General features: G+C 50.7%; 1 protein-coding gene across 2 annotated transcripts in view; it reads right to left on the bottom strand.

Moving 5' to 3' along the window:
- Nucleotides 1–27227, bottom strand: part of CACNA1B (calcium voltage-gated channel subunit alpha1 B) — a 298976-nt gene that overhangs the window by 170747 nt on the left and 101002 nt on the right. For both annotated transcript variants that reach the window (XM_053961845.1, XM_053961844.1), the window contains exons 4-7: nucleotides 22275–22366; nucleotides 19849–20001; nucleotides 18099–18101; nucleotides 14844–15031 (exon numbers count right to left, since the gene is read on the bottom strand). In XM_053961845.1, coding sequence (XP_053817820.1) covers nucleotides 14844–15031; nucleotides 18099–18101; nucleotides 19849–20001; nucleotides 22275–22366 — 436 coding nt within the window. The remainder of the gene's footprint in view (nucleotides 1–14843; nucleotides 15032–18098; nucleotides 18102–19848; nucleotides 20002–22274; nucleotides 22367–27227) is intronic.

Consider the following 27227-nt stretch of genomic DNA (forward strand, 5'->3'; position numbering starts at 1 on the left):
ACCACAAATCTAAAAGCCACAGAGCTCATGAGACCAAATAATTCCAACAGTTCAACAAAATGGGACTCAAGCTGAGATGCTTGAGCAAAACTCCAAATATTCTGATTCCCACCAGCAGTGCCTCAGTCACCCATCCTCAGGTTTCTCTGAGCACACAAGACTTGCATTTTCTGGGAAGGGACACAAGGAGAGCACAGGAGTGTCACTATTGGACACGAAATGAGTACATAGAGCTTGGGAAGTTAAAAAGAGAAAAAGACCCAGTTTCATTCAAACATCTGGTATTTCTAGAATTCCAAAGGTGACCGTGGATTGGAGGATGGAATTCCCACCTCTCCAACCACACTGGCCCAAAGATCAATCAATCATTTCTCTCCACACAGACAGAAATATGTAAACTATTCTATTTATAAGTGAAATTGTGTGGGAATTCTGACTCTCAAATATGTAAACATAATCAGAAGGCTAAAGAAGTTTTATGAGAACTTTAAAACTTTCAAAAGAACTATAAAAGAAAACTTAACACTTTTAAAAATCAGGGCAACACAGGAGCACTTGGGCTTGGGTGGTGCAGTTGGAGGGAGCACCTTGAAAAACAAATTCTGCTGCTGAGCTTGGAATTCTTATCCAGCACAAATCATTCATGGAGAGAACTCCTGCATGAGTCAAGCTGCACTTGGAGGAAATTCAGTGCCCTCTGGACATGTTTTCTTACTCTGCAAAGGCTTCAGGTGTCTGAAGAGCCAAAGCTGTCCCCAGATGTGCTCTGAAAGTCATGAGAAGGGGGAAATATCCCCGGGTCTAAATGTATAAACACAGACACAGACTTAGAGCCCTGCTCACTCTGGCTGCTCAGGGACACAGGAGATTTTCAGATAAGGATGCATTCAGACCCACGCAGGGTTTTGCTGGTCTAGTGAGTAGATGCAGAATAAACTTTTCCTGCCACTCAGCAGTCCCTGGGCAGCAGTGACACAGAGCAATTCCCAGAGCACCAAGTGATCCAATACTCCAGCATTTGCTGGCTTTGAGCAGAGGAAATTGTGGGGCAAGGCCCAAAATCATTGCAAATAACAACAGCTCTAAGGATAATGCTCAGGCTTCCTCATCATCCTAATGCAGATCCAGATTCTTCATTTTCCCTCTAAACATCACCAGCAAAGACTCCCAAGAAGTTTCCAGCAGCAGAAAATTGGCTGAATGAATTAAAGCCTTGATTCCATGGTATAAAATCCTAACCAAGGGCTGTTACACACCTGCATTCTCCAGCAGAGGACTGGGAATGAGCAGAGTATCGATTTATTTAGGTTAGGCCACCTTCTCATTCTTATCTTCTAATGAGACACCTCCAGCAGTTCAGCTTTTCCTTAATTATGAGCAAAAAATATCCTTGTAAGTAAATCTACAGCTCAGGAGCTGGAGCTGAGAGCTCAGTCCCACAGAACTGAGAGCACAGCAAAGCCCCCGGGCCCAAGAGCCCTTTGTCAATTCAATCCCTACTCAGAACAAGATTCCAAAGGTCTTTTATCCCTCCTATTTCCCTGCTTCAGACAAAACAGAACAAAAAATCAGTTGGGCATGATCCTCTCGGCTCCATCTAAAGACATTTCACAAGGTTTTGTGAAGACATTTTAAATAAAAAGGACTCTAGAAAAGAAAAAAAGGTTTCCCTAACCAAAAGCCTTGCCAAGTTGTTCCAAATTTGAATGAAACTGCCTGAGAAATTCCAAATTGAAGTGTGAAAATATTTACTACAGTGTATCTTCATTAAGCCTGTAAAAAATGACGAGCCCAGCTCAAAGCTGCTCCCCTCTGGATTCCAGGAGGAGGAAACAACCTGGGAGCAGGGATGGCCAGCAAAGGTTTTGCCACAGACCAGTTAAACAAATCAACCCCAGAAAGGGCAGGGGCACCCAGGGTTGGTTTTTTGTTGGTTTTTTTTGTTGGTTTGTTTTTTTTTTTTTTGGGGGGGGGGGGATGAGCTACTTCAGTTCCTGGGTGATTTTCCTCCCCTGCAAGGGATTTGCTGGATTTTACCATTATAGAATATTTTGGGTTGGAAGGGATCATAAAGGCCATCTCATCCCTCTCCCTGCCATGGCAGGGACATCTTCCACCATCCCATGCTGCTCCAAGCCCTGTCCAAACCAGACTTGGACACTGCCAGGGATGGGGCATCCACCACCTCTCAGGCAATTTGTTGTTTTTCCTCCAGAAGTTAAAGTTCCTGGCACAACAGAGCCTTTAATAGGAAAAAAATTAACCCATTATTTCATTACAGAAACACTTCTATTATTGTATTTTCACACACCAACCCTGGCAGTGCCCAAGGCCAGGTTGGACACTGGGGCTTGGAGCAGCCTGGGATGGTGGAAGGTGTCCCTGCCATGGCAGAGTGGCTCAGGTTGAAAGGTGTGAGTGGGGGTGTGTGTTCCACTGCCATGTGTCAGAGCTGGGGCAGTTCTCCTCTGTGCATTGGGCACTTTTCTTTGTCTCTCCCACAGCCAATCCTCCCTCCAGGAGATCTCTGCTGTTCATGGCCACTGAGTGTCCCTGCATGGCTGAGAAAATTCCAGCATCCCATGGGGAGAGGCTCTGCCCAGGGCAGGAGCCAAGCATTCCTACCTGGATCCAATCTGACCTTGGAACAGCACAGCAGCCTTTGCCCCCTGCATTCCCAGAGGAGCAGCTTTCTGCCCCACTGCATTCCCAGAGGAGCAGCTTTCTGCCCCACTGCATTCCCAGAGGAGCAGCTTTCTTCCCCACTGCATTCCCAGAGGAGCAGCTTTCTGCCCCACTGCATTCCCAGAGGGAGCCCAGGCCCATCTCCAGCAGCCCTGGAGCTCCAGAGGAAAACTCCAGCCTTGTCCAGGATCCTGCTCCAGCAGAAGCACAGCTGGCACTGCAGGAGGGCTGAGCCCCCATGGAATGGCACTGCTGCCACACCCTGACCCACAGCCTGCCAGGGCCTGCTCTCACTCTGCCAGTGGTTTGGTTTCTTTTTTTTTTTTTTCTGTACTATTGCATTTGTATTTTTAATTTTCCTGTTAAAGAGCTGTTATTCCTATTCCCATATCTTTGCCTGAGAGGCTTTTAATTTCAAAATTATAATAATTCAGAAGGTTTACATTTTCCATTTCAGGGGAGGCTCCTGCCTTCCTTAGCAGACACCTGTCTGTTCAAACCAAGAGAACTACAAAATCAAGTGAAACCTCCACCTGTGGTTTTCTCAGACCCATTCTGTCACTCTGTGTCTCTGCAGCCCCTGATGCAGCAGGGGTGGCAGAGCACTGGCACAATCTGAAGGCACCCAGCTGCCTTTTTCATCCTGGGCAGGAAAGCAATTGTCAGGCACGCTCAGAGCTGTTTGTACCCTCACTGCTTTCACGCTGTTGAGCTGCAAGTGGATTTCTTCAGCTGGAGGTTTTTTCCTTGGCAAGCCCCCATGGTTACACTGCTGTTTGGAGAGGTTTCACTGCTTTTCAGAGAGCAATTGCTGCCTTGAAGAGACCCTTGAAGTTTGTCTGATATATGTCACTCTCCTGCTGCATATCTGAAATGTCTCCTATTAAACCTGGAGGTGGCCACCCCACAGTCATTTGAAAGAAATATTCCCTGAGACATTATATAAACCCAGAAGATTTAGGGAAGTGCCTCAGCTCCTGCTCAGCCTCACACATTTGCTCAAGGGCTGTTCTGAGCAGGGTAATTTGCTGGAGCAGGGCAGAAATGTCTCAATCCTCTCAGGCTTGGAGGGAATGCCCACGTGGGCACGGGGTCAGCCAGGCTGTGTTCCCAGATGGATGGAGACCCAGGCGTGGGCACAAACGTGCAGCACTCTTGGCATTTAAATATTCCAAAGCCATTTTAGCCTTAGGCTTGCTCCACACATTTCCTATTCCAGCATCTTTGGGTTTCTGCAAACCTTTTAGAGGAGGAGGCAGGCAAAGCCTGCATCCCTTAAAAGAGCTGGGAATTCAAACAGGAATTCTGCAGCCCTCCAGAATCCAGGAGGAAAGCAGCAATAATGGATATCAGCCAGGGCAGAGTTGTGTAGGATTCTTGTACTGACAGCTCACACAGGATCCATCAGCTGTGCAGATTCCTCCTTTCACCACGTGCTTTCCCCACACAGAAGCTTGTGCTGCTTGTTCAGAGCTCCACGAGGGATTTTTCCTACAAATCCGTGGATGCTCACACCAATTTATTACACTCCTGAACTGCTACGCCCAGCCAGGTGCCATTAGTAGCAAGTTTGTTACTCCAAAGCCTGGAGAGAGGCTTCTCCCTGGGGAAAAGGGAGTGGAGAAATCCACTCCATCTGCTGCTCAGGGGAGTTTGGACACAGAGCTCCAGGGAGGGGTTTAAGGCACGGAGAAATTTGGATATTTTTACACACATGAGTGGTAGGTGAGTCTGTTTACACAAGAATTTCTGAAATTTAAGATGCTGAGATGTCTGACACACACCAGTGATCAGCTAAGTGATTGAAGGTTGACCTAAAAGGCTGATGTTTCTACATAGTAATAAATCTGTCTGATACTCAAAAAAACCACAGGTTGTAACAACATAATGGAAGGGAGGAAGCTTAAATCCAGCAGGAAACGTGGATGAAATGCACATCTCAACTGACAAAACGTCTGTGTGCCAACAGCAGGGGTGTCAGGGGGTTGTGGGGGACACACAGGCCACGTGTGGGCTCTCTCTGTTGGGATGGCTTCCACACATCCAGAACTCCCATTGTGGTTTTGTGCTCAAGTCAGTAGTTGGGCTGAGCAGGTTTGGGGTTTTTGTGCAAGGGTTTGGTCACCCCTAAGTGTGTCCCTGCCTCTCAGTACCCCTTCTACAAAAGCCCCATGCACAGGAGAGGTTTTTCCCTCCCTCCCCACCAGCCTTTCCCTCGCAAACCAGCCCTGCACTCGGAGCTGCTGCCAGGCTCTTGGCTGCCTGCTCCAAACTCTGCCATCACTGCCCTACTTTCCTGCAGATGATTGGTGATACTGAGCCACAAAATTAACAAAATCAACATTAACCCCACAGCTCCAGGCTGGGAATTATCATTTATGTGCTCGCTGAAGGTGGCTGGTTCTTATTAGCAAATTCAAATCACCCTAACTCGATAGCGAGTGCAATTGAGCACTAACAGCATTAGGAGATTTTGCTCTTCTTTATGAAGCTGCAGGGAGAAGGAGAGAGCACAGTTACATCGTGGCACAGCTCAGGAGCTCAGCTGCCATCTCCATCACGGCTGCACGACACCAGCGTGTGACACGTGCCCTGCTGGCTTTGTCCCCAGCAGGTCCCTGGGCATCTCCAGGAGTAAATGCACAGTGACAAGAGAAGTTCAGCACTGGTGAGCATCAAGTCCCAAGGGTAACCTCTCCCTGGGTCAGGGCTGGAGGGGATTTGACACTGAATCTGTGGCCCAGCTGTGAGGCAGATGCTGTGTGCTCTGAAAAGCTGAGAGATGAGAACAGGCTCTGCTGCAGACAAAGCCATGGTGACATTTTTCACACACCTGTGGGCATTGCATGTTTCAACATTCATTTTTCATCTGTTGGCTCCTCCCTTCCCACATGTGTTCTGTTTTAGGATACCCCCAGAGGGTGCTGGCACTGCCCAGGCTCCCCAGGGAATGGGCACGGCCCCGAGGCTGCCAGAGCATTTGGAAAACACCCCCAGGGGTGCCCAGGGTGGGATTGTTGGGGTGTCCTGGGCAGTCCTGGACTCCATGGTCATCCTTTCAGCTGTGATTCCCTGATCTGTGCCTCTTCAAAGACCCAGCTGAATCCTGGGCTGTGGCCCAGGGGAAGCAGAGCACCCTTGCTCTCAGGTTGCTCTCGGTGCCAAGCCTGGCACAGCCCCCTGCTCTGTTTTCCCAGGCCTGGTCACTTCCAGCCCTGGATTCTTCCACCCCACATTCACCTGGAGCAAAGCTTGGTCCTTGGACACCACAGCAACAACAAAGGAACCATGTCAGAAATGTGCTGTGGGATTCAGAGTGGCAGAACAAAGCCTCTCCTTGTGCTTATTTTCCCTGTTAATGCAGGAAAACCCTTCAGCAGCTTTTCCTTTTGCTGCCTGCTCACACTTCTGCTGGCTAAACAGCTTTGCTTCTCAGTATTTATTCACAAGGAGAGTTGATCAAGCACAGAGAGTGCTTATAGGAGACTGAACCCACCCTAAACCTCCTCACACCACAGCTGCCAGCCCCAGGACACACAGACACCACAGCTGCCAGCCCCAGGACACACAGACACCACAGCTGCCAGCCCCAGGACACACAGACACCACAGCTGCCAGCCCCAGGACACACAGACAGCACTGCAAACACAACATTTCTTCTCTCTCCTCTCAATATTGAGCAGTTGTGGGTCTGTGATTTAGTGCATTGGCTTCAGGTCACTTCTAACAGAGAGCAGACCAACTGCTCATCAGTTGTATGAGGAGAGGAGAGGAGAGGAGAGGAGAGGAGAGGAGAGGAGAGGAGAGGAGAGGAGAGGAGAGGAGAGGAGAGGAGAGGAGAGGAGAGGAGAGGAGAGGAGAGGAGAGGAGAGGAGAGGAGAGGAGAGGAGAGGAGAGGAGAGGAGAGAGGAGAGGAGAGGAGAGGAGAGGAGAGGAGAGGAGAGGAGAGGAGAGGAGAGGAGAGGAGAGGAGAGGAGAGGAGAGGAGAGGAGAGGAGAGGAGAGGAGAGGAGAGGAGAGGAGAGGAGAGGAGAGGAGAGGAGAGGAGAGGAGAGGAGAGGAGAGGAGAGGAGAGGAGAGGAGAGAGGAGAGGAGAGGAGAGGAGAGGAGAGGAGAGCAATCCCAGTGGCACCAGTGACACAGGGCAATCCCAGTGGCACCAGTGACACAGAGCAATCCCAGTGGCACCAGTGACACAGAGCAATCCCAGTGCCACCAGTGACACAGAGCAATCCCAGTGGCACCTGCAGAGTCCCACAGGCTCTGCTGGAGCAGTCACTGTGTCACCACATCAGCTGTGACAGTCCCCACGAGCAAAGCCAAGTGCAAACCCCCCCAGGAAGCCACAATCTGAGCAAAGAGTCAGCAAAAAGACACTTAGGTCACCTTAACTGGCAGGTGTCAGAGGTGCTTGAAGTGTGGAGGTTCTTGAGCCCTGAGGAATCTCACGAGCAGCCAGGGAGCAAAGGGGACCCTTCATCCAAGTCTGACATGAGGGGATCTGCTCTGTGTTATTTATTTCCCTTCTGTTTTCTGTAGCACATTCAAAGTGCACCCTCACACCACCTCCTGGGGGGTTTGCTCAGGAAATCACCTCATGGGCCAGGTAACCAGTGCTGGCCACATCCAAACTCCTCCTGAGGAGCATCACCTTGGATCCTCCAGCTCACACTTGGGAGTGATGGACACCAAGAGTCACAGGCTTGATCTTCATAAATAAACCTTTCACTGGCACAGGGTGCCCAGAGCAGCTGGGGCTGCCCCTGCATCCCTGGCAGTGCCCAGGCCAGGTTGGACAGGGCTGGGAGCAGCCTGGGATAGTGGGAGGGGTCCCTGCCCATGGTGGAGGTGGAATGAGATGACTTTTAAGGTCCCTTCCAACCCAACCATTCCATGATTCTATGAAACACCCCAAAAAGACACATGTGAGCTCTCCAAACTGGGACAACAGAGTCTCTTCTGCCCCTACAGCCCCAACACCACCCCACCAACAAAATAATCTCTGGGATGGGCTGGAAATGGAGCAACAATTCCATCCCAGCCTTTCATTTCTGTATCTTCTTAGGAATCAAGAAATTCAAAGACACAAAAAGGAATGAAAAATACCAAGTGAATCATAGGCTATTTTGATTCAGGGAGGGTAAAGTTCCAGTTGGGATCCAATTTAAGGTAGATTTATATCTTGTTTGAACTGTTCATCCCTACTCACAAGCATATTAGGTTAGGCCCAGTCCACAGTCTTGGAAGACCCACTGGACATTAATATTTGTCAGTAGGAAATGGAAGAAACATGAAAATCTCTTGCCATTAAGATCAAGAGAGAGCGAGGGTGCACTTTGACATTTCTCCTCTCCTGCAAGGAGCCCCTGCTTTGCAAAGCAAATTCCACCATGGAGCTTTGAATTCCGGGAGAGGAAAGATGAAAGGTGAAAGCCCAGCTCACTGAAAGTCAGCACCGAGGCTGCTGACAGCTCCAGATGTTTGAGCCATGATTTTCTGGGACAGCAAACACAATTCTCAATTCTTTGGAAGTTCCTGGTGCACATCAAAGGCACGACTGCACCTCACAGAGGGAACAGAGCAGAGCAAACCGTGCTGGCTCTGAAGGACAGCAAGGAGCCCCAAGCCCTTCCCAGTCCACTGGGGATCCCACAGAAAGCTCTGAGCTCCAAACTCAGCACTGCCAGCTCCACAGCAGCTCCCTCAGGAAGGCTCCCAGCTGGCTCCTCTCTGTAAGGAATGCTTAGACTCAGCCTAGCAAAAGAATTATTTTGATTGAGGAATTCATGGGCAGGCCCAGAAGTTTTCAGGCTTTTCTCACTTTGCAAAAAAAGGCATCTTCCCATGGCAACCAGCAGAGGGTTTGATGATGGACAATAAGGTTCTTGCATGGGCAAAACTGGGAATTACTGCTCAGCAAAGGAAACCAGAGTTGTACTATTTCCTCTTTAAAAGGTTTTCCAGCTCCACAGAGCCCATGTTAGCAATAGATGAATCACTGTCATTCACAAACACCAAGCACATAAACAAGAGGATCTAAAATGATCCAGAAGATCTTAATTTGAAAACTAGATCTGGAGAGAAAACAGGGCTCAGGAGGACTCAGATCCCAGGGCACCACAGCTTCTCTTGCTGAGCAGTGGAATTGTTTCCTCCCACCCCAGCACAGTGATTTCTTCACCCAGACTCTGCCTTTGGAGTCCATCACTGGAAATATTCTCCCTCAGCAGCACCAACATCCCCCAGCTCCAGCAGCCCCTGGTTACTGTCAGAGCCCTGCTCAAAGCATGACAACAAATGCAGCAACTCCTGGCACATCCAGACACTTTATGGGGAAAAAGAATAAATTCACATGAGGGGCCCAAGAGCTGATCCGAGCTCCAGTCACCTCTTAGGCACCAGCTGAGTGGGTCCTTGCTGGCCCAGTGTCTCAGGTAGAAAGGTGTGGCTGGGGGTATTCAATTCCCACCTGTCAGAGCTGGGGCAGTTCTCTCCTGTTCATTGGGCACTTTTCTTTATCTCTCCCACAGCCAATCCTCCCTCCAGGAGATCTCTGCTGTTCATGGCCACTGAGTGTCCCTGCATGGCTGAGAAAATTCCAGCATCCCATGGGGAGAGGCTCTGCCCAGGGCAGGAGCCAAGCATTCCTACCTGGATCCAATCTGACCTTGGAACAGCACAGCAGCCTTTGCCCACTGCATTCCCAGAGGAGCAGCTTTCTGCCCCACTGCATTCCCAGAGGAGCAGCTTTCTGCCCCACTGCATTCCCAGAGGAGCAGCTTTCTGCCCCACTGCATTCCCAGAGGAGCAGCTTTCTGCCCCACTGCATTCCCAGAGGGAGCCCAGGCCCATCTCCAGCAGCCCTGGAGCTCCAGAGGAAAACTCCAGCCTTGTCCAGGATCCTGCTCCAGCAGAAGCACAGCTGGCACTGCAGGAGGGCTGAGCCCCCATGGAATGGCACTGCTGCCACACCCTGACCCACAGCCTGCCAGGGCCTGCTCTCACTCTGCCAGTGGATTGTTTTGTACTATTGCATTTGTATTTTTAATTTTCCTGTTAAAGAACTGTTATTCCTATTCCCATAGCTTTCCCTAAGAGCCCCTTAATTTCAAAATTATAATAATTCAGAGGGAGGGAGTTTACATTTTCCATTTCAAAGCAGGCTCCTGCCTTCCTTAGCAGACACCTGTCCTTTCAAACCAAGACAGCCAGCCTCAGCAGCAACCTGTGGTGTCCCATGTCACCCCAAGGCCAGTGGGATGCTCCAGGTGAGCACCACAAGCTCAAAGGGCCACCCTGACCCAGAGAGCCCAGAGCAGAGACTGCCCTGGCACCACCAGACCAGATGCAGAACATCTGCACCAACCCAGTTAATGCTGAATCCACACTGCAGAGAGACACAGCTCCTGGCACCAGCCCAGCCTGGCACTGCGCTGGGCCCAGCTGCACAAAGTCAGGTCTAGGGCATGTGGCCCCTGAGCAGCATTGCCCCCCAAGCCAGCTGCTGCTGCAGCAGATTCTTCCCTAACTTCCTGGTCCAGAAAATGCTCTGCCCAGGCTTGAGGGGTCTCTGACCTGTCTGCACTGGGTTGGACTGAAAACCTGGTCACAGCACTGGGCTCCCACCTTGAGGAAACAATTGGTTTGCTCTTTTTTAATAATACCCAAATGATGCTGAAGCTTGGAATTAGCAGGAGGTGCTGCATTTGCTGGAAAAAATGTTCTTCCCCAGCACCAACTTTCCTAAATCACCTGTTGCTCCTTGGACACTTCTGAACACAAACAAGCCACAGCTGTGAAAAGGCTGAGGGCTGCACAGAGTGGATCTTCTCCAGCCACAGCTTCTCTCTGTTTCCAAGCCTGCAGCTCTCAGAGGAGCTTGGTTGGAGTCATTGTTCCAGTGCTTTTGTGCTGCTGAAGCAGGAAGTTCTTTTCCCCAGCTTATTATTGAAGAATTTCACCCTACTGATGATTCAGCCTCTTTGCTTCAAGCATAAATCACCTCCCAGATAAAGCCTTGCTAGAAAGCTTTCATGAGCCCAAATTAAAAGGAAAAGTCTCTGGAAGTATAAATAGTGGATCAGCATGGTAAAAATGGGCTGAGATTTGTGAACTTGCTTTCTTCTTGCTCTCCTAATTCCTCAATTTATCACAGGACAAGGAGTGAATATTTACAAGGTAGGTTTCCAACTGCAAAGGCTGTGCTGAAGCCTTTGATGCTGTGACTTTCTTAATCTGTAGAAAAGCTGGATCAAGACCACCTCTAAAGTCACCTCAATCCTTTGGGAATGACTGAATAATCCTTCACAACAAACCCTCACTTTGACAGACCTGAGCCAAGCCATCAAACCCCAATCCCTCTCTCCTGAACACCCTTGACACCAAGCTCCTCAGTTTGCCTGATGCCGTCACAGACCAACTTTCTCAGGCACCCATCTGCTTTCAGGACAGAGCAAACCCTCCCAGATTTCAATTAATGCTGAGCTGGTGAAGCCCATCCCACCCAGTGACTGCTCCCTGACATCCCAGTACAAGCCTGGCTGCCCTGACACCCCCAGGCACAGTGCAGCAGGAGGAGGGGAGGGAGAGCAGAGCCCTGTTGATGCAGGACAATCAATCCAGACGTTCTGCAGCAGGAAATGAATGGGCCATTAAGGCAGAAGTTGTAACCTCAGCCTTCCCCTAATGGGTCTCGGTCCCAGACTGCCTGGCAGCACGGGGATTTGGGGATTTCTGTCCCAGCAGGGCTGGCTGCTCCAGCAGCAGCAAGGGAGGGGTTTGTACAAGCAGGGGGACAAATCTACCCCAGCCTGGGCCAGCCTGTGCTGGTGGCACTCATGGGAAGGGGTGAAGGAAGGGCTCAGCTCAGTCTGAGGATTAGCAGCTTTTACAGAATCACAGATTTGGGTTGAAAGGACCTTAAAGACCATCCCTGTCCAACCCCTACCCTGTGCAGGGACAACTTCCACTGTCCCAGGCTGCTCCAAGCCCTGTCCAGCCTGGCCTTGGGCACTGCCAGGGATCCAGGGGCAGCCACAGCTGCTCTGGGCACCCTGTGCCAGGGCCTGCCCACCCTGCCAGGGAACAATTCCTTCCCCATATCCCATCTAACCCTACTCTGTGTCAGACTGAAGCCGTTCTCTGTGTCCTGTCCCTCCATCCCTTGTCCCCAGTCCCTCTCCAGCCCTCCTGGAGCCCCTTTAGGTCCTGGAAGGGCTCTGAGCTCTACACACAAGAGCTCTTCTGTGTCTTCTTCTGTGTCCATAGGGGAGCTGCTCTATTCCCAACTCTGTGGCCTTCTCTGGGCTTGCTCCCACAGTTCCATGTCCTCATTATGTTGGGAGCACCAGAACTGTGTGTTTTCCCCTGCTTTCACAGGTTAGCAGGAGAAGAAGCTCCAGCGTTTTTCTTACTAATGCTTAATCACAATTTACACAGACCACATCTTGCCTCCCATGGTCCCGCAGCCTTTTGCAAATCTTAATTAAGGAAAAGATTAAAAGCAGGTCCACAGCTCAGCTCTGATGAGTATCCTGCATCAGGGGAATGCTGCTCTCCTTGAGGAGACCAGAGCCTGGGGCTGACAGGGAAATTTCTCCTGATAAAATTTTCCTACCAAAAAACCATTTTCCTCCCGAGTGGAGAACTCGGTTGGTGAATCAGAGCTCCCTGAAGAAGGAATAACCTCTGACACCCCTCTTTGTCTAAGTCTCACATGTGTTCACTTACTCTACCAGTTCTGGATTCAAGGGGAAACATCTTCCAGATTCTTCCCAGTCTGGATCTGGTAGGGATCAGGCTGCTCCAAGCAGCATCCCTGGGCAGTTTCTGAGCTGCCTGGAGCTGGGTGGATGGATTCCATCTACAGAGGAGTGGCCAGGATGAGGGAGGTGATTCCCCCCTCTAGTCCACCCTTGTGGGACCCTGCTTGGGGTTCTGTGTCCAGGTCTGGGGTCCTCAACATCAGGAGGAGCTGGAGCTGCTGGAGAGTCCAGAGGAGCCACAGAGCTGCTCCAGGGCTGGAGCCCCTCTGGAGCCAGGCTGGGAGAGCTGGGGGTGCTCACCTGGAGAGGAGAAGCTCCAGGGAGAGCTCAGAGCCCCTGCCAGGGCCTGAAGGAAGTGAAAAGGAGGGAGAGGGACTTTTTATATGGGCAGAGTGACAGAACAAGGGGCAATGATTTCAGAATGAGAGAGAGCAAAGTTAGATGGGATATTGGGAAGGAATTGTTCCCTGGTAGGGTGGGCAGGCCCTGGCACAGGGTGCCCAGAGCAGCTGTGGCTGCCCCTGGATCCCTGGCAGTGCCCAAGGCCAGGCTGGACAGGGCTGGGAGCAGCCTGGGACAGTGGGAGGTGTCCCTGCCATGGCAGGGGTTGGAGTGGGATTATCCCTTCCAACCCAGACCATTCCATAATTCTATGACTTCTCTGCTGTTACCTGTGCACAGCCTGACAGTGCATCCACAAACACCCCATGGAGGAGTTCCAGTCACTGCTGCAGCACAATCTGGGCTTTTGTCTCCTTTTTTCAATTTGATGAACTTGGAGTAGGCACAGAAGACACCAAACCAAAAAACAAGTGGCCAGAAAGCAGCACATGAGCGAAGCTGAGAAAAGGCTGAGGGCTGCACAGAGTGGATCTTCTCCAGCCACAGCTTCTCTCTGTTTCCAACCTGCAGTAGCACAGCCAGGTCCTCAGCAAGCAGAGCAGCACAGGGAGGGGCTGACAGCTCTTGGGGACAAGGGACAGGTGGCAGGGATGGCTCCTGGCATCACTTCTGCTGAGTGTCCCATGGCACAGCACAAACCCCTCAGCCTCCCCTCAGTGAGAACATCCAGAGCCCCTCAGATCTGCCAGATCCAAGCAGCAAACCCTAAGCTGGGCTCTCAGACACAACAAATCCAACCCTGCAGCTGCTCCGGGCACCTGTTGCCAATTAATGGGTAAATTAATGGGCATCCAGAATGAAACTACAACAGCATCAAAGCAACCCCCAAAATCAATACCCCCATAGGAAGCTCGGGGTTTTGCATGTGGTACGAGAGGCAGGTTGGGAGAAGATGATCTCATACACCACATATTGATTAATCAATTCCAGCCAGGATGCTAATGGGCTTTTCTTACAACACTTGGCACCAGGAGGAAGGAGCAGGAATGCTGAATGAGAAGGGGAGAAACTGGTGGTGTGGTGAAGCTTTAAGGTGAGGGGAGAAATCTTCTAGACATGGCTTTAAGTGGTCAGAGACTGGGAATAAATGGAGGAACTGAGCAAGGAAGGGAGAAGGGAATAAATCACATTTATTGGCTCCAAACACAGCAGAATTGTACCTGCCAATTCACTGTGGCTGAGGATAATCCTTTCCTGTTGCTACAAAAACCCTCCCAGGAAGGAGTGAGAGGGGCCAGCGTGGCTCTGGAGGCTGTGATGAAGAAAACTGAGCACAGCATCAATCCTCCAGCCAGAGAAATGAACTGAGGGCATCAGTAACACCTGACTTCGGGATTTTTCCACATAAACTACACCCTCAAATGAGAGCCTTGCACTGCCTGGAAGCCAGCAGAGCCTGGGGGAAATCGTCCTGCTCTTTGTAAAGTTGGGAAGAGCAAAACAGAACAGCCAAGAGGTTGTGCCAGCAAACCTTGCAGGTCCTGCCTTGCAGGAGGCAGGGGGATTCAGCCTGGGGCATCTTCTCTGCAGCCCACAGAGTCATGCCAGGGGTGAAGGTGAGTGATAGGGCTTTGTAAAACTGGACTGGACCAAGCAAAACCAGTCCTGGAGCTCAGTGTTACAAGTTTGATCACCCAGTCAGGAGAGGGTGATCCAGGTACAAACCATGAAGGAGCTGCTGCTTTTGCCACCCAATTTTGTACAATTTGGATTTTCTGTGGGGCATTGTGAGAACCTGCTCCGACTCACCCAGCAGAGCACAGGAGCACCTTGGGGTGACCCCAACCCCTGCACTGCCACCACCCCACTGCCCCCACACATCCCACTGCAGCTGAGCACCACGGACTGAAGCAGAAACAGACCCTCAGGAAAATAGGAACAATCCTCCTCAAAAGCAGGGGGTCAAGAGGTGAAAACCACACAAATTGAATCACTTTTTTCTTCCAGAACCATCTCTTCCCAACCAACCCCCCCCAGCCCCAGCAGGACTCACGTTGTAGAGGATGTCAGTCCAGCCCTCCATGGTGATGCACTGGAAGACGGTGAGCACGGCGAAGAGGATGTTGTCAAAGTTGGTGATGCCATAGTTGGGGCCCTGCCAGTACTCCCTGCACGTGGTCCCGCTCTCACACTGCCTGGCAGGAGGCTCCTCTCCACAGGGAAAATCCCCCACCTCCTCACCTGCAGAGAGGGAAGAGAAGTTACTGATTGGAACTATCCTGAAGAGTTCCTGCTTGTTGGAACCGTCCTGAAAAGTTCCTGCTTGGAAGCATCCTGAGAAGTTCCTGCTTGGAACCATCCTGAGACATTCCTGCTTGGAACCATCCTGAAAAGTTCCTGCTTGGAACTGTCCTGAAAAGTTCCTGCTTGTTGGAACCATCCTGAAAAGTTCCTGTTTGGAACCATCCTGAGAATTTTCTGCCTGTTGGAACCATCCTGAAAAGTTCCTGCTTGGAACCGTCCTGAAAAGTTCCTGACTGAAACCATCCTGAAGAGTTCTGGATTGGAGCCATGCTGAGAAGTTCTTGACTGAAACCATCCTGAGAATTTCCTGTCTGGTGCTGCTGCATCCTCCTGGCACCACTGCAAGGATTAATTTCTCATTTTGGGTTTCTTTGTGCCGCTATGGACATGGGACAGTCGTTGTGTCCCTGTCATCATTTCCACACTGCTGGGCTCTGAGAGGTGGGTCAGTGTGGGTGGAGCAGAGCCATCCCTGAAATGCCCAAAATTCGTAGTTTGCCATCTCACATGGTGGAATTGTTTAGAAAACACCTCTAAGATCACCAAGTGCAACCATCAACTCAGCACCACTAACCCATGTCCCCAAGTGCCACATCCACACATTTTTGAGCACTTCCAGGGATGGGGACTCCACCCTGGGCAGCCCCTTCCAATGTCTGACCACCCCTTCAGTGAGGAAATTTCCCCTCATCTCCAGTCTAAACCTCTCCTGGTGTAACTTGAGGCCATTTCCTCTTGTCCCGCCACTTGTTACCTGGCAGAAGAGGCTTCCAAGCTGTAAATAATTTCTGGCTCATGACAGCCCAGTACATCTGAGAGGTCTGGAAACGGTGTAAGAGCAGCATGAAAAATACACACACACACACACACACACAAAAAAAAAAAAAAAAAAAAAAAAAAAACCCAAACCCCAAAATAAAGCAACACCACAAAAAATAAAACCAACAGTGTGGTAAAAGCAGGGCTTTGGGAATGGCACACACTTCAAACACCCTCAAAGTGCTAAATATTGCTTTATAACATTGAAGCAAAAGGACACCTTCTACACTAAAGCCAATTTGGGGGTGCGGACTGCCCCAAAATTGCCCTGGTACAGATGTTCAAGCACAGCTGCATGAGGAGCCCCTGGTGTCACCCCAAGGCAGAACTGAAGGACTCCAGCTCATCCATAAGCTCCACATTTCTGCTCCGAACAGAGGGAAAGGATCCATGTGGGATGGTGCTTCTCTGCTGAGTTTCACTGCAGACCCAGAGGAGGCCAAGGTGGATAATTCTGACAGGGAAGGACACCAGGAATGGCCAGGACCATCCCAGCACCTTCCAGGCTCAGCTGGGAAGTGTTGCAGGTTGGAAAACTCCAGTGCTGGGTGTTCAGAGTAAGCAAATATCCCAAGCAATATCCCTGTTTAGAGAGCTGGGGCTGGGGAAGCATTCAAGGGTTTTTAAAGGGACACGTGGTAATGGAGCAGCAAACGGCACAAAATCCACTTCACCAGGGGGAAAAGCAGGAGCAGCACTAACAAAAATTAGGAATAATCATTCCACGGAGCAAAGCCTGCAGGAGGAAAGCAAAATTGTCCCCGTGGAGCAGGATATAAGTGTGTGTAGATATATATAAATATATATGTGACACTTTCCTGTTGGCTCAACTCCTCGGTGCAGGGCAAACCTCCAGCTCCCAGATGGGTCACCACAGGCTCTCACAAGGGCTTGGTGAGAGAAGAAAATGCCAAAGCTGGCTCCTGCTGACCGTTTGTGAGTATGCATTAAAAGAGGATCCAGTTTCATCTCAGTTTGGCCTTTTGCTGCCAGGGAATTCTCTGAGAATGCAGCACACATCTACCACAAAGGTGGGGGGGTGGGATTTTTTCCTTTTTAAAGCAGTGAGCAGAACTGGCCCTTACTCCTCATGGCTGGAGAAGACAGAGAAAGGAGAAATCTCAAGAAAATGGGAAATAAATATGGTACCATTCTCTCCTGGAGCAGCTTTGGGGAATTTGGGCTTGGTCAGGTGCTTAAAAATAATCCTGTGTCAGCAGAACAGGACAGCAAGGAACGTGCAGGGAGAGGGAAACAAGACTGGAGAATGCACTGCCACTGAGTTTTACCCATTTTCATTACAATAATGACATCTTTCCAGCTCAGAACAGTCAGGCTGAAGGGGAAAGGCCTTGAGTAACCCTTTGGCCATGTTTTGGTGCGTGGCAGTTCATCACTGACCTACCCAGGCTATTGGCTCAGCAGAGCAACACTCGGTGTCAACACCTCTGCTTGGTCCCCTCATGATGCACAGTTGTTTCCTCTGGCTCCTGATTCCAGGAAAAATCCCAGGGGTTTGCTCACTTTGGGGATTTGGAACAGAAAGGAGCAGGAGCAGCTTTCCCTCCTCCCATTTCCCACCTCCTAGCAGAGGCATCTCTTTAATGAGCTCACATTTCCACCCTCAGGCCGCTTTGGAGCCCGTGGTCTCTGCCCGGGCTCCTTAATGCACCTCGGTGGAGATGAGGAGCACTTAGGTTTTCAAAAGCTTTGCGGGTTGCTCTGCTGCTCTGCTCCCAGGGGATGCAGTGCCAGGAAACCTCACCCCACTCTGCTTTCCAGAAACACCATTTCCCGCCCGGCAGCTGGGGTGGATGCTCAGAACCCGCCCAAAGCCAGCTCTGCAGCCCCAGAGCATCTTCCCCTGCCTGCTGAGGGGCTCTGGGAGCTGAGCCACTGTGCAAGGGGTTTTACAGAGACTTCTGCAAGCCAGAGAGAAGTGTGATAAGAGGCTCCACGTTCACCCCTGGAAGAATTTTCTACCAAGGCTGTTGACATAGAAACTAAGAAAGAAAGAAGGAGAAATAAGAGAAACCTGCCACTGCCTGTTCCAATGAGCACTTGGTTTGTCTCTCGTGACCAATGAGTAAACTTACGAATTTTGTAAGAATGTAGAAAAGCATGCAGGCTGGAATAAAAACAGTTTGAAGCCTTCTGAAAATGCAGTGTTGCTTTGGATTGTGACTGTCTCAACTACAACAAGCCACAGCTCACAACGAGCTGGCAGCAGAGCTGAAATGCAGCTCGGGCAGCAGAGCTGAAATGCAGCCTGGGCAGCAGAGCTGAAATGCAGCTCGGGCAGCAGAGCTGAAATGCAGCTCGGGCAGCAGAGCTGAAATGCAGCCTGGGCAGCAGAGCTCCAGCCATGCTCCCAGTCCCAGCTGGAATGCACCCAGCCAGCAAGAGGAGCTTGCACGTGACATTACCCATGACAAAAACCTGTCCTCTGTCCCCAGAGCTGGCCCAGAATCTCTTGGTCACCACTGACGGCGAGGTGAGCGTGCAGGGAGCACACGCGGCTCTGGGGTGATGTTGGCTTTCTGCACTGTTCTGGGCAGGGAAGAAGATCCTCCCTCATCAGGTGTCAGCCGTGAGGGAGAGCCTCGGGCTCTGCCTGCAGCTGCTCCTGCTCACAAGGGATGCACAAACATCCCCCGCCTTGTTTGCAGTCCAACAGACCCGAAAATGCTCCTGGCAAACCCCAGCCTGCTCAGGATTTCATCCTCTCCACCAGCTCAGCACGGACTCGGCTGCTCCCTCCGCACCCCTCCTGTCACTGCTGTCCCTGTCCCCCGTCAGCACTGCCACAGCCCCTGCAGGGGCCACACCACCCACAAAGAGACTCTTCCCTCCTTCAAACCCAGCCCAAAACCGCCTTTCCTCCAGGAATTGCCAGGATTTTCTCACAAGTCACAAGTCCCAACTCTCCTTCACAACCTGCGTTATGTTATTCCAGCATTCCACAGGAACATGAGCAAGAGCTCCCTTTGCAAATCTCTGTGAACGCTGGGTGTATTAAACTGCTCCCATCGGAAAGCACCGTGAGGGATGCCCAGAGATTTGGCAGGGCTGTTGTTTTATTACCACTGGATTGCATGGAAATAAATCAATATTAAGACCTGTTAGTGATAATGACTGAAAATACAAGGCTGTGTTTTAAAGAAAGTAGATTGCACCTTAAAATGCAATGGTTTGGAGACAAGAACAACATTTTAATGTGTGTTATCAGATAATAAACATATATTAACACTGCTATAAAGGAACGAGGTGGAACAAGATGATCTTTAAGGTCCCTCCCAGCCCAAAGCATTCCATGATTCCATGATTTGACTCAGCTGTTCCCAGCCAAGAATCTCTGGGATCATCCTTGTCCACCTCCATCTTCTGGGGTCTATCACTCACTCACAGGCAGACACATCATTTACTCTTCAGTGCCCAATTTCCCTTCTCTGAAGGTCATTTTTAGCCTTTCTCCATCAAAGGACTCCTTGCCTCCCATCTATTGCCCTTTTTTTTTTTTTTTTTTTTTGGTTGCTTGCTTCCAGACTTTTCAATCTTTTACTATTCCACACCAAATTTTCCCCAGAAACCTTCCCAGGAAACTCAATGGGCATGAAGAAAAACCCAAGGAAAATTAGACAGAGACAATTAATTAATAAGAAACAACAGGAATTTGGTTCTGTGCTTCTGCTATGAAAAAACTCTTTTGGGACAGGAGGGCCTAAGAACTTTCATCTCACTCTTGGGCAGACTGGGAGCAGAACAGTGGCATCAGAGAGCGGAGAATGTGTCCCAGTCCATGTAGGGTGGGCACAAAATTCCGTGTAATTCTCAGAATATGTGGGTAAAGAGGGAGAGAATGCAGGGAATGTGGAAGAGGCAAAAGGAAAAGCAGCACAGAAGCAGGAGAGGAAGGCCCCAAGGCCAGAGCTCACCTGTCTCGTTGGAAAAGCAGGTTTTATGGAACTTGCCCATGTAAAACTCCAGCCCGATGATGGCAAACATCACGATGGCGAAGAAGAGGAGCAGCCCAATCTGCAGCAAGGGCACCATGGCCTTCATGATGGACTTGAGGACAACCTGCAGGCCTGTGGGGACACAAAAACACCTCAGGCAGGGAAGGAAAATGGGGCCTTGGGAGTGGAGAGAAGGTGGGAGAGAGGGGCTGGCCAAGGGACAGTTGAGGATTGGCAATACCAAGAAATGCTGCTCTTCCCAAGGTGCTATAAAACAATTTCCTGCCATGAGAGCAGGAGAGACAGCTGGAGGTTCTCCTTTCGTGGTGTATTTTCTTCAGGTGACAGATCCAGTGGTTTGTTAAGCTTCAGAGGCACTCAGAGGATTTCTCCTGAAGCTGCTGGAGTCCTGAGACTCAGCCTGGAGATGAGCCAGGTCCTTGGGGCACAGAATTCACAGAATTGTGAATTGTGGCGCAGCTTTGAACTCTACCTAGGACACCTTAGGGCCAAGCAAGCCAGTCTGGTGTAGAGCAGGGGGAAGAACAGTTTATTCCCTCTTCTCCACAGACGTGCTGGAAGTGTCAGCTTTATCCCACCAAATTCACACAGTGGCTGAACTCAGTGGCAATTAAGAAATTGGTGCTGAATTGTTATTACTCTTATTATCTGACTGCTCTGAAATGGAAGTGAGACCATAGCAGGAGATTAAACCTCAGCTAATACAATTATTTAGCTGCACCAGGGTCTCCTGCAGATATTTGCCAAAATAAATTCCAATTTGTGTCTATAGACCCAAGGCTGAAGTGTTTCTCTGGAAGGAAGGTTACGGTGGTGCTCGGAGAGATCGGGCAGGATCTGGACTGCAGTGGGAACCTGTCCTGAGGAGCTCAGAGCGAGGGCAAAGCGAGCATGTGCCAGCCCCTGATATTGTCACTGGGTTTGAAAGTGGAGGAGGGCAGCAGAGCCCCGTGGATGGATGTGATCCCCTGTGCCAGGGATCCCCACAACCCATGAACAGAAGGGACACTGCTGTCCCTGCCACAGCCTGCTCTGCAGAGACAAAGCCAGGGCAGCCCAGCCACAGCTTTGTCACCAGCCCTGAAACCCATCTTGGTTAAAGGCAGGGAGATAAGGAGAGACAGGCTGGAGATGGAGGTGACTGATAAGGTCCTGCAGATGCACACAGCAAAACCCTGCAGTGACAGGCAGCAGCTGCCTTGCTGGCCTGTCCTGAGGGCTGGGGGATGAAGGATCATCCTTGTCTTGCCACCTTGTACAGCACCAGTGAGATGGAGATGGGCACAGACATTTAAAAAAGCATCAAGGTCTCTTTGACAGGAAAAACACCGAGGGGATAAAAGGGAAGAATATTCCGTGTTTGTGGGTGGTTGTACATCAAGGTTATGCATTTATTACAGGGGGAAAAAACTATAAAATATTCAGCTTTCACCACATCACTAAAAAACCTGAGAGCAGTTATTGTGGGGAAGTGTTGTGCTGGTCCAGGACACGTGCCCAGGTGGGAACACGTGTCCCACAGCAGGACAGGGACAGCTCTGAGGGGCCACCTCCCTCCTGTGACAACCTCTGTCATTGGCACACCTTGCACAGGCAAAAGGTCCAGGGAAAAGCAGGCAGCAGCATCTCCTTGTTGGAGACCCTGCTAACAAATGCCACCTTTCCAAGGATGTGTCCTGGCTGGGAATTCAGCAGGAATTCAGCCCTGCCCATGAATGCACCCTGATTTCAGGAATTTTTGGTGCTGTCATTGCCCCCAGGTGAATCCAGAGAACACCAGAGCATCCCACTGTGCTGCAGCTCCTTCCAGCAGCTCTTGCTGGAGGGTACAGACCTCTCTGTTCCACATCCAGGAATGAAAGAGCTCCTGGAAGTGATCCCTGCTGGGGCAGAGCAGCTGTGCCTGTGACATAAAAAGGCAGAAAGCCACGGTGTGGGCACTGGGATGGTTTCAGGGCATGATGCAGCTCCTCACTGGAGCATTCAGACCCTTCAGGTTCACACATAAAATGCATAAATCCAGTAGGCAAGGCCAGATCCCACCCACTCTTTCCCTTTATTAGAGTAAAATCCCAGCACAGGATGCTCAGCTGATCAAACCCATCAGAAGATCCAAGCTGAAAAGCCTGAAAGCTGCAAAATTCAGCTCTCAGGTCTTCTCTCCCCAGAGAATTCCTTCACTCCCAAAGACAAAAGGGTCCTTGGACAGATCCCAGCCCCTCACCTGCAGATTTGGGAGCACGGAGCTGAAATCAGCACAAAATGGGACGAGACACAGCCAGACCCTGCTGAGAGCAGGGGGAGAAAATATTGCTGAGAAAAGCAATAACACCCCAAACCTACAGAGCCCTGGGGCTGTGACACGACGTGGTCCCGACACTCACTTGGGATTCCCGAGACGAGTTTCAGGGGCCGCAGCACCCGCACAGCTCGCAGGGTCCGCAGGTCAAAGTCAGTCCCAGCAGTCGCCAGAATCCTGAGGGGAAACGGGAAAATAAAATCCAGATTAAATGCAAATTCCTCTTTCCAGAGCATGGCTAAGTCTGGTGCAAAACCAGCAAATATTGGAGCTGCTTTGAAAAAAAAATTCCAGATTAAATACAAATTCCTCTTTCCAAAGCATGGCTAAGTCTGGTGTAAAACCAGCAAATATTGGAGCTGCTTTAAAAAAAAAAGAAATCCAGATTAAATGCAAATTCCTCTTTCCAAAGCATGGCTAAGTGTGGTGCAAATATTGGAGCTGCTTTAAACTCTGAGATCACATTGTGGATTGTGCTCAGTGCAAGGAATTAATTCCCACGAACTCCAGGGCTGCTGGAGGAGAATCCCCAACCTCTGCCTGTTTATGAGGCTATTGGGCATCATCAGGCACTAAAGAGCTGCACCCTGTGCCCCAGGAAAGCACAGGGCAACAGGAGACAGAGAGAGGGAGCAGAATCCCTCAGTTATGCTGGAAATTACCTGCCAGCACTTCCCATAATAAATCCACAAATCCCTCAGTTTGCTGTCTGGTGTTTCCCAACACCTGAAGCAGTTTCTGCTCGGAGTTTCTTCTCCGTGTGCAAAATTAATTTTTGCTCAGAGCATCCTCTTGGAGGGGAACATGCAGAGAGCAGGGGGTGGGTCTGCCACACCACGAAACCCAGCCCCCAGAGCAGAAGGGGTCTTAAAAGTGATGCTCTGCACAGAAAATGAAATGGATTCCCTGCTTTAGGGCACAGCCAGGGAAGAAATATTGTCCCAGGGCCCACAGGTGACAACGATGGGAACTCACAAAGCCAGCACTGCCCCACAGAGAGCACAGCACAGCCACCTTCACCAATTCCTGCAGCACTTCTGGGGTGCTCCAGCAAAAACATCCCTTATTTGTGCCTGTGCTCATCTGAAGGTGGGGTTTAATGATCCTGGGGGGCTTTTCCAGCCTAAACAAGTCTGATTCTAACGCAAGCCAAGGCCAAACCCTCCCACCAGCCCTCCATCCTCGGCACCACTCCCAGTGACCATGAGAATCTGGCCCTTTTCCCTCACCTTCCTGATGACAGGAGCCCGTTTTTCCCATTTTCTTGACACCAGGAGCTCTTTTTCCCCATTTTCTTGCTAACAAGAGCCCCTTTTCCTCAGTTTCTTGACACCAGGAACGCTTTCTGCTTAGTTTCTTGCTAACAAGAGCCCTTTTTGCTCAGTGTTTTTATAACAGGAGCACTTTATCCCCATTTTCCCGATAACAGGAGCCCTTTTCCCTCAATTTCCTGATAACAGGAGCCCTTTTCCCTCAATTTCCTGATAACAGGAGCCCTTTTCCCTCAGTTTTTATAACAGGAGCCCTTTTTCCTCACTTTCCTGATAACAGGAGCCATTTTTCCTTAGTTTTTTTTATAACAGGAGCCCTTTTCCCTCCATTTCCTGATAACAGGAGTCTTTTTTCCTGTTTCCTGATAACAGGAGCTCTTTTTTCCTCACTTTCCTGATAACAGGAGCCACTTTCCTCAGTTTTTTTATAACAGTTTCCCCTTTCCCTCAGTTTCTTGCTAACAAGACCCTTTTTTCCTCATTTTCTTGCTAACAGGAGCCCTTTTCCCTAAGTTTCCCGATAACAGGAGGCCTTTTCCCTCCATTTCTTGCCAACAGTTTCCCCTTTCCCTCAGTTTCTTGCTAACAGGAGCCCGTTTTTCTGCAGTTTCTTGACCCCAGGCTGCAGAGCATTCAGCAGTGACCAGCCACCGTGAAACCAACCCAAGGAAAAGCAGAGTTTTCTGAGAGCAGCTGTACAATTGCACTCTGAGCCGTGCAGGACGTGGCCGTGGCAGTGCAGGGAGCACTCCCAGAATAAATCCCTGTCCGTAATTTACTGACTGAGCCTGGCCCGGGGAAGAGCAGGCTCAGCATTGCTGGGCGGAAAGGGCCAGACTCCATCAGCAGGAGGTGCTGGAGATCAGGAAAAAAACCTGCTGGGATCTTGGATGGCAGGAGGCAGGAGGCAGCCAGGACCCGAGGAGCTGAGTATTTATTCTATAGGACACCTGTTCCCACATTTTCACGACCTTAAAATTCCCATGACATCAGCTCCATGGATGCAGTTGGAGCACGAGCAACAGGAGACAATTTAAACCAAGAACCAGCACATGCAGAGCCTTCTAATTTAATCTTCTGCACCCAGGCCAGTGATTTCATCCTCTGCTCCCTTCCCTCCATCCTCACAGCTTAATTGCTCACTTATGGACCTGTGCAGTGTGGGAACAACCCAGCGAGGAGATAATCCTGAACAGCCACCCTGGGTGAGGCTCCCAAGAGCACAGTCTGAGCTGAGCCAGGATGGATTTGTGCTGTCACCAGGCTGAGAGAAAGGGTCCTTCATGCCCTTCTTGTTCTGGTTTAAATTCAGAGAGCAAACGGGAGGGGATGGGTGCCAGCAAATGCTCCAATGGGATGAAGTCGTCACTCCAGAATTTTCTTCCAAACTGGCAAAACCAGCCTGCTCCAACTCTGGCAACACACACAAATCCCCTTTCTCAGGAAAATGCCTGGGTTTGACCATTTAAGTCATGAATTCTGACATCATTTTCACTGTCACCCCCCAGTTAACCTGCACGGGACATCCTAGAGCCACCACCTCCCGTGGCTGCAGAGCTGCTCCCTGGGCTCCATCCCATCCCTCCCAAACCCCACAGACCCCCAGCAGGACTGAGCTGGTCCTGTTCCCTCTGCCCATGAGCCCACCACTCTTGGAAAACAAAACTCAGGTGTTGTCTAGGGAGGTAAAAAAACAGCTGCAGGCTAAACAAAGCTGGGAAAAAAGCTTGGAATGGTTTGGGTTTCTCTGGGCACCCTGAGCCAGGGCCTCCCAGGGAACAATTCCTGATTCCCAATATCCCATCCATCCCTGCCCTCTGGCAGTGGGAGCCATTCCCTGTGTCCTGTCCCTCCATCCCTTGTCCCCAGTCCCTCTCCAGCTCTCCTGGAGCCCCTTCAGGCCCTGAAAGGGGCTCTGAGCTCTCCCTGGAGCTTCTCCTCTCCAGGTGAGCACCCCCAGCTCTGCCAGCCTGGCCTTGGGCACTGCCAAGGATCCAGGGGCAGCCACAGCTGCTCTGGGCACCCTGTGCCAGGGCCTGCCCACCCTCCCAGGGAACAATTCCTGCCCAATATCCCATCTAACTCTGCTCTCTCTCATTCTGAAATCATTGCCCCTTGTTCTGTCACTCTGCCCATATAAAAAGTCCCCTCCCTCCTTTTTAGAAGTTCCTTCAGGACCTGGAAGGGCTCTGAGCTCTCCTGGAGCTTCTCCTCTCCAGGTGAGCACCCCCAGCTCTCCCAGCCTGGCTCCCGAGGGGCTCCAGCCCTGGAGCAGCTCCGTGGCTCCTCTGGACTCTCCAGCAGACCCTTGGGGGCTGAGGGGCAGCTCTGGGGCTGAATCTCCTTTGGAACCTCGCAGGTGAATGAGGCAGAGGCTGGCAAAGGCCAGGCTGGGCATCCTGCAGCCCCCTGGCATTCCATGCCCACCCCCGTGGCTCTGCAGCCCCAGGCAGGCTGTGCCAGCAGTGGAACCGGGGCACAGGGGCCCTGAGGCTTTTAAAAAGTGTTGTGGTGTCAGCATCCATGGCAGGAACCCTCGGGGTGTCAGGAAGGCCCCGGGGGCAGCAGCTGGAGCACAACAAAGCAGCTCAGGAGGGGAAGCTGTGCCAGGGTGGGGATGGTGCCTTTCCCCCTACAAAACCAAAGCTCATTTACAGAATTCCAGTACCCTAAAGTGCCTGGGAAAACATCTCAGTGAGGGGGAGACCTTAATTAACATCATCTGGGGCTTTTGCCAAAGTGCCACTTTTTCCCTCTGAAAGCTCATAAAAGCCACTGCGAGTTAGGTCAGGAGGAGTGGGAAATCATCCTTAAAAATAAAAGAAATGGAGACATCAAAGGAGCCAGCTGACAGGCACATCCCAAAATCCTGCTGGAGCATCCCTGGCTGCACAGCCAGCAGCTGAGAACAAAGCAGAGGTGGTGGGGCACCCAGTGCCAGAAGAGGAAATTGGTTGGGAAAAGCAAAAACAAGAAGAAAAAATCAGATTTTAGGTGTTAAATGGCTCGATCTGCTGCCATTTCTGTGTCTCAGTGGGTTGCACAAAAACACAGAGATTGGATGCACAGGAACACAGATGTTTGGGGTGTTGCCTTGGATTGCACTTCCAAGGGTTTAAGTGCAACAAAATCAGTTCCTCTGTGGATGTTGTCTTTTTTGTGATGGCCAAACACCAAACCTTTCTTATTTTTGTGCTGCTGAGGAGGACCTGGGCACCCCCCCACCATCCCTGGGGGCTCAGGACAGTGGCACTCACTCCCCAGTTTCACCATCACTTGGTTAAATGCTGCTTTTCTCTCTCTCTCCTCCACTAAGGAGCCCTGACTGACAGCTCTTCCCAGAGACAGCCCAGCTGTGGGATAAATGCTTGATAACTTTTACTCCAGCAACGCCTGGAATAAATTATGAAAGCAGCTTGTTCCTCTGGGTATAAAAGAAAGCAGAGAACGAAGGGAAAGTTCCTTCCCTGAATGTTCTGATATCATAAATAATTAGCAATCCTTTCCTGTAAGGGGCTGGGAGCTCAGGATTGATTTGTTCTGGTTCAGCAAGACCCTGGCTGCCAGGCAAAGGAATGAACATCCTTAGTGAAGCCCTGAGCAAAGAAAATGCCTTGGAATTCCTTCAGGTTTAGCCCCAGTGCTCCAAATCCCGAGGACTGGAGTGGTGAAAAGCAAATCCTGCTCCTCAGGATCATCCCCACCTTGTCTGAGAGCCATTAATGCCTCCCATGGGACCTCACCACTGGATATCACTGGTGCCACTG

This window comes from Vidua chalybeata, chromosome 21 (genome assembly GCF_026979565.1).
Source record: "Vidua chalybeata isolate OUT-0048 chromosome 21, bVidCha1 merged haplotype, whole genome shotgun sequence".
In the NCBI taxonomy this organism is placed as follows: Eukaryota; Metazoa; Chordata; class Aves; order Passeriformes; family Viduidae; genus Vidua; species Vidua chalybeata.